Source organism: Cynocephalus volans, chromosome 12 (assembly GCF_027409185.1).
Source record: "Cynocephalus volans isolate mCynVol1 chromosome 12, mCynVol1.pri, whole genome shotgun sequence".
NCBI classification, from domain to species: domain Eukaryota; kingdom Metazoa; phylum Chordata; class Mammalia; order Dermoptera; family Cynocephalidae; genus Cynocephalus; species Cynocephalus volans.
The window spans coordinates 95,879,535-95,890,716 of NC_084471.1; the positions used below are offsets into that span (position 1 = coordinate 95,879,535).

The 11,182-nt window shown below is 32.7% G+C and overlaps 1 protein-coding gene across 2 annotated transcripts in view; it reads left to right on the forward strand.

The window, feature by feature from the left end:
* Positions 1-10,205, forward strand: part of LMO3 (LIM domain only 3) — a 55,334-nt gene extending 45,129 nt beyond the window's left edge. For both annotated transcript variants that reach the window (XM_063076147.1, XM_063076148.1), the window contains exons 3-4: positions 917-1,042; positions 10,100-10,205. In XM_063076147.1, the coding sequence (XP_062932217.1) occupies positions 917-1,042; positions 10,100-10,205 (232 nt within the window). The remainder of the gene's footprint in view (positions 1-916; positions 1,043-10,099) is intronic.
* The last annotated feature ends 977 nt before the right edge of the window (positions 10,206-11,182 follow it).

Genomic DNA, 11,182 nt, shown 5'->3' on the forward strand with positions numbered 1-11,182 from the left:
AGAAAACTGGCAGATGTGGTGTTTTTCATCTAGTTTGCTTCCTAGTTAAAAAGTACATTAGCTACTATGCATAGAATATTATTTATAATAATTCTTCACCACCATTAACAACTTTAAAGAAACTTGGTTTAAATATTGCCAGTGCAAATGGATAAAATATTTTATTTCCTCCCATTTTGAAATGATAGAGATATTTTATTTTGTACTGTTTTTTAGGTCATTACAATAACTATTTTCAGAAATCTAGAGCAAATAGGATTTTTTTTAAATACCTTTTTTTCCAGACAATTTCAACGGTTCTGACAGTATATTATGTTTCAACTCCTGGTCTAGCTATATATAGTTTACAGCCTCATTTACTTTAATGTGCTACCTGAGTAACATAATCATAGCTATAACCATGGTATAGGGCCATAAGGTACATGTGCCACTATGTTTTTTGACTATTTAAATGGCTTGTTCATAAATGTTCTTCTAATAATAATGGCAAACCTTTCAGTAACTAGATGTCAAAAAATAGTCATTCAAATGGCTCCTTTTCCAACTAAATTGTTTCATATATAACATTAAGATCAAAGTTATATTGCTTTTATATTTACTGTATACTCTAACAAGTAGAGGATTTTTGCTGTGAATTCACACCCATTGACTTCTATTTGTGTGCAGTTATGTAAGCTTCCTAATGTATTTGTCTTTTCCTTTCTTCTCAAACAAGATGTGATTTTCATCAAGAAAGGTCAACGGAGAATGTATTGCAGAAGAATATTTATGTATACAACTAGGATAAACCTCACCTGTGTACATCATAAGGCATTGTGTATTGATAGCTTTACAGGGTATATTAGCTTCTTCTCTATTCACAGTCTCAGAGTTCTCTGTAAGAGTTTGGGGAAAAAAAAAATGTTTATTGTTCTAGGCTCTTCGGTGTGACAGGAAACTGTGCTGCCTGTAGTAAGCTCATCCCTGCCTTTGAGATGGTGATGCGGGCCAAGGACAATGTTTACCACCTGGACTGCTTTGCATGTCAGCTTTGTAATCAGAGGTAAGCACGTTTCATTTTTGGCTTTTGAAAAATGGTGAACCTCCCTGTGCTGGCTATTTATTTAATAGATGGGAATTATATTAAGACACTTTACTTAAAGCAATTAATCTCAGCATTTTTATTTCCTGCAAACATTAATCCAGTGCCAGAAACAAATGACTGAGGAGGAAAGAGGTCTTAAGACTAACTTTTACCTGGAAGAAAAGCATCAAATAACAGTATGGGATGGCTATAAGATTTTGGACTTATTATCTATTCTGTGTTGTTTTTCTGTCTTTTAAAAAGCAGGTTTAAAATATCTTTACTTTTTTGTACTGCTTCTGTGAGCAAACAAACTGGCAATGAGGTAAATACACAGGAATTTTTGGCACATATTTTGTATTCATCTTATTTTTCATATTTATAGTTTCCCTCTCTCTTGATTTCTTATCTTGAATTTTAACCTTGTTCTCTATGTACTTTTTAAGTTGTTTCAAATGTCTGTGGGAATGAACCCAGACATAGCTAATTATTAAACAGTTATCAGCACAGGGGTGGCAGCAATGGGAAGAATATTGCACAGGGAATCTGGAAACCTAAATTCTGGTCTGGGCTCTGTCAGTAATAAGCTGTGTGACCTTAAGCCAAACACCTTACCTCTCTGGACCTCAGTTTTTTCATTTGTAACATGTGGTAGCTGGATTATTCAGTCTCAGAAAACTCTTACTTAGCTCAAAAGCATTATGACTTAATCCCATTTTTCCTTACTGAAAGTTATAACTTTAATTTCCAGTGGGAACTATATACTGTTGGCACCTGTTTTATGTGACAAATTCAGAGGATATTAGAATATTAAAAATGCACACATCATGAAAAATACAATATTTACAAAATTAGTATACTTGATGGAATTTAATGAAAATAAAATTGGTGAGAGTGTCTGTAAGAACACCTTGGCATACAATATATAATCAATAAGTGTTAGTTGCATTAAGTTTTCAGTTACTGTAATTTACCCTGAAAGGTACTATTTGATGCAGAGTATTCTTATGTGGCCCTGCAGAATAGTAGAAAGAATATGATATTTATATTGATACCTGGATTCCAATTCCAGCCCCACCAAATATTAGCTAATGTATTAACTGTGTGATCTTAATCTCTTTGAGTTTGGTTCCCACATTCATAAAATGGAGACACTAATACCTATTAGTGTTTGAGTCTAAAAATTAAATGGTCTACATTAAGTATCAGAAACACATTAGGTTCTCAAAAGTCAGTTCTTTTATATTTACAATTTACTTTTACCAAATAATATTTCATTAACTTGTATTTTCTACAAGATATATATCTCAGTAGTGTCTCTTGCTAAAGGTAGATGTTCAGAATGTGGCCTCATATACCTTACAATATCATATTTATCCAAACAATAATTTAAGAAGTAATTTTACAGCATCTTGATTCTCTCTAAAAAATGCTTGGAACCAAAGTAAGTTAATTCAGACTAAGGTGACATTGGCCAAAAATAAATTATCAAATGCACATTTTGTTTTTTATAGCGGTATAGATGCAAAAACACAAATATCCGCACATCCATTTATGTGCATGCGTACATGTATTGTATACATTTTAAAGGTGTATTAGTAGTAAATTTAAAGTACTTTTATTTGCCATATTGATCCACTTACAGCAGCCATTAACACAGTTATACTTACACAATAATAAACTTACTACTTTTCTACATATAAAAAGTTATATATTCATGGTAGAAAATTTAGAAAATAGAAAATGATAAAGAAAAATATCACCTCACATTTCCCTATTCTAAAATAGAAATATTGTAATATTTTGGTATCTAGCCAGCCATACACATTTCTATGTATATATGATAAATAATATACAGTATATATATTATATCCACATTTAAACAGCTTTTACAAAAGTATTAAGGAAGAATCCTAATGTTTGCTGTTTGGGCTTTTTAATTTACTTTATATTCTGTGCCTTTTTACCTGCCATTAAAAATGCTTTAAAAATTTTTTAAGATATTTAAGCTTTCTTGCGTTCAGCTTTATGGATAGAGTTGCACAGACAAGTCAGTCGTCTATCATCAGATGTGTAAGCTTTTCTTCAAAAGTTTCTATGTTTACCAATATTATCAGTATTATCAATATGCTATGGACTATATAAACAGCCAAATCTGTGCTAGTATAAATTCAAAGGAACGTAATTAATTAGATAAAGTATATAACAGTTTGAAGGCTTATGTTCTACATTGCCAAAATGATCTTCAGAAAATTTATACCAAGTATTCTTACACCAGAAATGTACAAAACTATGCATTCTCACGTTTACCCTAACAGTAAAAATTATTTAAAAAAGAAATCCTCGTCACCTTGAGGGGTGAAAGATGGTACCTCGTTATAATTTTTAGTTAGCATTTATTTGATTACTGTGGCCCTTTGGTATTTGTTCTTTTAGGGACCGCCTGTTTATGCCCTTTGTCCATTTTTGTTAGGGTAGGCTTACCCATTTTATCCACATTCTATACAGAAAATTAAAACATCATTCAGATGCTAAACCCAGCCTAAATTCTATTATGATGCAAAGTAATTGTAAGTTGTTAATGCTATTTACAAATCATATATCAATTTTATTTCACCATTGAAGTAAAATGTTGCATTCACAATTAGGTCTATCTCTGCAGTAGAACTCAGTCAAGTAAGACAAACACTCCTAAATTTTGACTCTAAAACTGTTCACGTTCTTATTGCTGCAAAATACTATTCTAGTATCATTATTAAAGTACCTAATATATTTCTGTGTTCGCTTCATTTATTACATGCCATAATGGGACTGCATATCTTTAGTGCTGGTTATGCACAATTAGCACTTAGTTATTGTCTTGTCACTTCAGTCTCTACAAGACAAACTTCTTTAATACAAGAAGTCAGCTAATCTTCATCAGTCAACCAAAGAAGACAAATTTTGTTACTCTGAATACAGAAGGTTTTCAATATAGGAGATTCCCCCTTTATTTTGAAGTTTGCTTGGAAAACCCCTTCCAATAAAGCTATATCCCACACTTTCAATAGCCAAATCACTGTCACAGTATTCACCTTTTCCAGTGAAACAGGAAGCAAATAGGTAATTTATAGGCATTTTCCCTTAAACAAACTTTACTGATATCTGCAATTGTGGAATTACAAATGATTATGAACTTTATTCAGCAGTCATTTCATCTTAACTTTTAAATCAAAATAACCTTAAGATATCTGAATATTTAAAAATTTTAAATAGTAGTAATAATAACCTTCCAGAATTGCCTATTCCTTGTACAGATATTCACTGTCCTTTTTAAAGGTATATGGCTAAAAATGAAAATCCTCGATTAAAAGTTTATAAGTTTTCCATTTTACAAGGAAACCAGGGCTGGCTGGTTAACTCAGTTGGTTAGAGCATGGTGTTATAATACCAAGGTCAAGGGCTTGGATCACCGTACTAGCCAGCTATTTAAAGAAAAAAAAAAGAAGAAAAGGAAACCAGAGGAGGGTTATTTTGAACCTCTTTTATGATAACTTGAATCTCATTCAGAATTGGAAAATTTTGTGTAATAATTTCTTAAAGACAAATTAGCCACTCCTCCTTATAAAATTCAGTAAAACTAAATGATAGTTTTATAAGAAAAGGAAAAACTAGTGCTTGTTTGTAATGAAATTTCCCCAATACAGAGTTATATAACATTTCATTTTATTTCATTAAAGAAGAAAAGCACTGTGCTAGGCTCTGTGAAAGCTGAGGTGGATAAAATCTACTTTCTTTCTTAGAGTTGTTAAGAGCTATGGGAGAGACAGGACATCAAAGACTCAGAGAAGAGTATAATCGATGCTAAACAGATCTATACTGAAGGAAGAGAGGTCTGTCCTTGAAGTCTTAGGGAAGCATCAAAGGGCTGATGTGCTGGATTTAAATAAAGAACTCCCTAGAACTGGTTGGGATATAGGCAGTGTGTCTAATGGGGGTTGGGGAAAACGAGAGGGCAAAGGAGCAATGAGGAAAGGGTCTTCCAGGCAGATGGAGCAACACACAAAGGCATGGAGATGTGAAAGCATTTGATGTGGTCAGGGTAAGAAAAGCAGCTAAGCATGCTCAGAGATTAGAGGAGGAGTTCGGTAAGGACATGGAGGAGTAGAGAGGAGAGCAAGGACCAGGAGGAGATAAAATTTTAACAATAAGAATGAAAGAAGACAAACTTAAATTATTCATCAAAAATATATTTGTTGTTTAAAGCTATTGGATTCTGGAATAAATTTATCTTAACTAGTATTTACTGATTACCCACCTTAAATGGTAGTAGATTCTATGGTGGTACTGCAAAGAGTTCCAAAGACATATAATTCAATGGTTATTTACCTGAGAACTGCTGGGCAGGTTGGGAAGCCTGGTACACGGTTATGAGAAAATATGAAATGCCAAAGTAAATGACACACCAGTACATAAGGGCTTTGGGAAAGACCAGAATTAAGTGAGTTGCATGGTTAGGGAATGTTGCTGAAGGGAATGGGAACTAAAGAATTCTTAGAATTTAAGACGATGGAAATAAAGGGAGAAATATTCCTGGCTAGGCAACAACTTAAGATGAAAAGATTATCATTATCAAATAATAATGATGAAAAATTCTTACATAATGCTGATCACCCACCAGGCACTGTTCTGAGTGTTTTACGTGTACTAACTCATTTAGTATTCAATATAATCATTACATGGGTCCTATCACTAGCCTCATTTTATAGATGATGAAACCAAAGTGCAGAAAATTTAGGAAACTTGCCCAAGATTACTGTTAGAAAATGGTAGACTCGAGATTTGAACCCAGGCAGTCTGGCTTCAGTCTCTGGACTCTGACCTGTTTCACAAGAGGGGTATTTTATTTTCTGACTAAACACATGTAAATGTGAAGAGATATAGTAGAGTTGAAGTAAGGTAGACTTTGAGTAATAGATAGCAGGATTCGGGGTGTGGGTAGTATAACTTGGTACCGAAAGGATTGTTAGGAATGAGATGTGGGATGACAACCAGGCTTTCGGTGCAGATGAGACAGTAAATTTGCTCACAAGCACATGGTGGTAGAGTGGGTATATAACCTGTACCTGTTACTGAAAACAGTACAGTATGGAAATCTCTATGTTCAGTCACTGAGAATGCTGAATAGGAAAGTAGAGACATTGGAAATATACATTGGATCTCCCTTCTTTTTAAAGTGTTGTAGAAATAGAAATTATCATAATTGCCAGTCACTAACCTTAGGGAAATAAGATGACTAAGTTAACATTATCATTTCTTAAAAAGGATGTTACAAATGGAGGCTTCTTAGAGTAGGTTTTTTGATAACCTGCTCAAAACTACTCTAAGCCTTATATTTTATAAAGATGATTTATTAATTAGACTTATTTCCTATACTTCTCAAGTCTGTAAGACCATATGAATCACTTTAAAATATCTGGAAATTAAATATATTATTAACTCCAAAACATCAAGATTAGTGGTTTAATAATCTGAGCATATTTTTATTCTTTAATTTTTTTTTTAAATAAGGGCAAAAGTTGAACTGATCATACCACAAATAATTAGGATTAGATTACAAGAGAGATTATCAGTTTATTTTCAGGAATTTTAGCTTGACCTGTTAGTATACTTACAACATCTTCTGGCCATCACAGCTTTTATGATTTTTTTTTTTTTTTCTGCAAATGTTAAATCTCATAAAGAGCTGGTTATATAACATTGGAAATTAGCCTTTCTTGCAGAATCACAGTTACAGATAATTTCGTTAAGCATTGAATATCTATGTTGCTGTTTCATTAATTTCTTCATGTTTACATATGAAACATTTTTAAGGAGAATACCAATCTTAATTGCATACCAATCATAATCTGCTCTTAACTGCAGCTTTCAAGGCTGTTTTGTTTGAGTTATACATGCAAGTGCGACATTCCTCATCCATGTTCTGTTTCATCTTGACCTTTAAGTATAAACTGAAATGCACAGAAATGTACTTTATCCAGTCGACAACATATTATTAACAAATATTTCAGGTAGGAATATTTTAGATAAATATTCTCTCTCTCTCTCTCTCTCTCTCTCTCTCTCTAGATTTTTATATATATATATATTTATATATATATATATATATATATATATATGGGTAGTTCACAAAGTTTATGGAAAGATTCATACGATCTTTCAATTTTATTTTTCCGTGAACTTTTTGAAGTACCCTTGTGTCTGTGTGTGTGTGTCTGTGTTTATGTCAGTGCATATCTAACGTCTCATTGAATGGCAGGCAAGCTTTTTAACATGTATGCAAAGGAATAATAACAATACAAAAGCCTGTGTAACTTCAATCTTCACACCATACTGTAGTCTACGTGTTTTACTGACCCAAGCAAGCATGGGGCTTGAATCCAAAGACACCTGGATTACTTTCCTTCCTCTACCACGTAGCATTCTAACTTTAGAACCCCGGGCTGGTTTTTTAAATTCTGAGAGGGATCCTTAGGTTTTCTCCTGAAAAAGGCAATAATACTTCTAGGTTGTTGTAAGGAATAAATGTGTTCATGTAATACATGCTTAGCATGAGCACATAAGTACTTTCTAAAAGATGGTTATTTTCTCTGTACTCAAAACCCTGAGGTAAGACTTTACATATTTCATTTCTACTCTTTGTCACAAACCTATGAAAGTGACTGATACTACAGATTTAAAAACTGCAGATTCATCTTCAGTTTCATCTTCAGTGACCTAAGAAGGAGTCTGGGGTTTGAACACTATGCATTGCCATATACCTCTCTGTCTTCCAGCCACTTTTCATTGAAACCTCCGTACAGTCCAATCATGGAGCTGTTTGTCTCTTGCACACAGGGAACTGAGACAGGGGAAAGCATGAGATGTAGCCCAGGTCTCTCATTGGGTAGGTGGTAGAGGCAGGATTTATGACGAGATCCCAGGCTCTTGGTTTGGTGCTCTTCTCACTATAATTACCCTGAATTTATTAATCTACAGATAATTGCTTTCAAATTTTAAGACCTCTAAAGGTAAGAATGACATGACATAACAATGTGACAAAAAAAAACCACAAAACATGTTTTTATTTGATGGCTAATAAAATTTGGGGGCTTGATAAAAAATTAAAGCAAAATTTTAGACAATATATTGTTGAGAGAGCATTTCCAGATTAGTTGGTTTTCAGAAAAAAAATGATTCAGTAACATTAGCTAGAACATGAGTGTGTTTTATTGAATCTATTTTTGATGTGGTATTTTATTATTAGCTTATAACTCAGTTGAAATTAATTTCAATAGTGATATAAAATTGATAATTTTGAACAGTAATTAAACATATTCTATGTGCTGTTTTATATAATCTCACATAAAAGATAAATATCTAATCTGGCTACTTAGTTCTGTTTAACAAGAAGAATATTTTTTTATTCAGTGTATCTTAGTGATCAGGATATCTACAAAAATTGGTGTATTCAAACACTAATTTTTAAGTACAACATTTAAAGTGTACAGTTCGCAGCTAATAAAAAGAAAATGTACTTAAAGCCCCCAACTCGAATGTTCATTGTATCCAGTAGCCTTGACCACAAACAACTGCAGGATTTCAAGATAGTGCATAGTCTGTACTTTCAATCAACATCATCAGCAGGCAGTAATCCTGGAGGAAAAAAAGTAAATTCCACAAATAAACAGACCAATTTTCCTTTAAGAGGAAAGCTAATTCTTTTCTATCTACTTTTTTTATTACACTATTTTCCCCTCTATCTACTTAGCTGGTATAAGGATAAATTTCCAAAGCAACCCAGTTGGAAAATAAATAGATTCACTGTTTGTCTAGCATTCCAATCTTTGCAAATGTAAATCAGTCCAACTGCTCCTCATTTAAACCTTCAACTTCACAAAACATTCAAGGGTGGCTTTCACTACACAATTTAATCTATCCACTAAGATTTCTGCTTGAACATCATTCGAAATTGACTATCTGATAAAGAAAGACCACTATCAGAGGTCAGTGAGGTCAGCTTGTGTAATTACAAGTAGTTTTACTGGGTCAACTCTACCAGACACCACTGTTTGAAGGTTAAATTGTTACAATTAAATATATATACAGATCTCCCCAGAGTTACTTTATTGTTAAATGTACCGGAAACAGCACAAGCATTTATTTCTGACCTTAATTGTGTCCAAAGTGTCACCATGGGGAAATTGTACCAAAAGAGTACTTATTAAAAACATTACAATCTTTCACATTAAACAATGCTTTATAAAATAAAATACATAATTAGCTATTGGAAACTAGTTTTATTTTTCACATCAATATTAAGTTCACTCAGGTTACTCCCTTTGGTTTAATTGGAAGTGCTCTAAGAAATGACATCTACTATTTCATAGCTGGTGAACCTGCCACAAACAAAGGAATATGGCTAAAGCACCTTTCACTTGAGAATGATCACTTCCAAATTATAGAATTTAATCACATTTTAATAACAGAGTAAAAGGAAAATTTAAATGGAAAGCTTTAAAATGGGCTGTTTTCTAATTGTTTGGCTCATTTTAATGTCTTTTACTTCTTTATTAAGTAGATAAATGGCTAAGGATTAAATCTTCTATAATCACTGAAATAAAATATTAGCATTCCTTGTTTTATTTTAATGAGTATAAATATAGATCAATTCTTTTTTCTTTCTAATGTGTTAAGAAAGAAAGATAGAGAGAGAGAGAAAGAGGAAAAGGAGAGGAAGAAAGAAAAGAAAGAAGGAAAGAAAGAAAGATCACCTTTAGTGCTCAAAGTTTTTACCTTGATGTTCCTACAATTTTTATATATAAAGGTGGGATTTCAAATGTTGTGTGCAGTGTTTCATTAAATGAACTAAATGGTTTAATTTTGATAATGAAGGCAGCTTTCTAAGCCAAGCTCTCAGATTCAGGGAGTTAACCATGTGAAATTATTAGGAAAATAAACCTTCAAATCTATAGATCTGAATGAAATGATCTTAACACATTTTTTTAATATTTTCAGATTTTGTGTTGGAGACAAATTTTTCCTAAAGAATAACATGATCCTTTGCCAGACGGACTACGAGGAAGGTTTAATGAAAGAAGGTTATGCACCCCAGGTTCGCTGATCTATCAACATCACCCCATTAAGAATACAAAGCACTACATTCTTTTATCTTTTTTGCTCCACATGTATATAAGAATTGACACAGGAACCTACTGAATAGCGTAGATATAGGGAAGCAGGAGGGTTATATGGAATTCAAGGCGGACTGCATCTGTATGTAGTGAAATTGCCCCAGTTCAGAGTTGAATGTTTATTATTAAAGAAAAAAGTAATGTACATATTGCTGGATTTTTTTGCTTGCTATTCGTTTTTGTGTCACTTGGCATGAGATGTTTATTTTGGACTATTGTACATAATGTATTGTAATATTTGAAGCACAAATGTAATACAGTTTTATTGTGTTACCATTTGTGTTCTGTTTGCTTCTTTGTATTGTTGCATTTAGTACAATCAGTGTTTAAACTTACTGTATATTTATGCTTTCTGTATCTACCAGCTATTTTAAATGAGCTGTAACTTTCTAGTGAAAAATTGAAGAGCAAATCTCACTAATGATACACAGATAGATAAAGCAAGTCTATCAACATTAAAAATACTAAAAATTAAAGACACACAAAGCATTTTAGCGACATCCACTGCTTATTGCCACTATGATTTAGTCTATCAGTGTTCTCATTATAACCCCCTATTTTCAGGGGGTTAAAGATCAGCTTTAAAAAAAATGCATAAAAATTTCATCTTAAAGCACTTTCATTTTGTACCAACATAAAAAGTGCCATTTTTAGAATAACTTTAAAGCTTAATGGTTATCTTCTTAATATCCGTTTTGTGCTCTTTACCTACAGGATGGCTTTGTTTTGCTTTTCCAGCCACACCCCTTATGTGAACTAGTGCCTTTGGGTATCACGTAGAATTTTTCCAAAGGGTTACTTTAAAAAAGTGTTACCACAATTATGAGGTGATCTTAAAATGATAAATTAAATTTCTTGTATAAATTTTGCCCAGAACTCTCCACAGGAGCTAAAGGTTTAATACCTT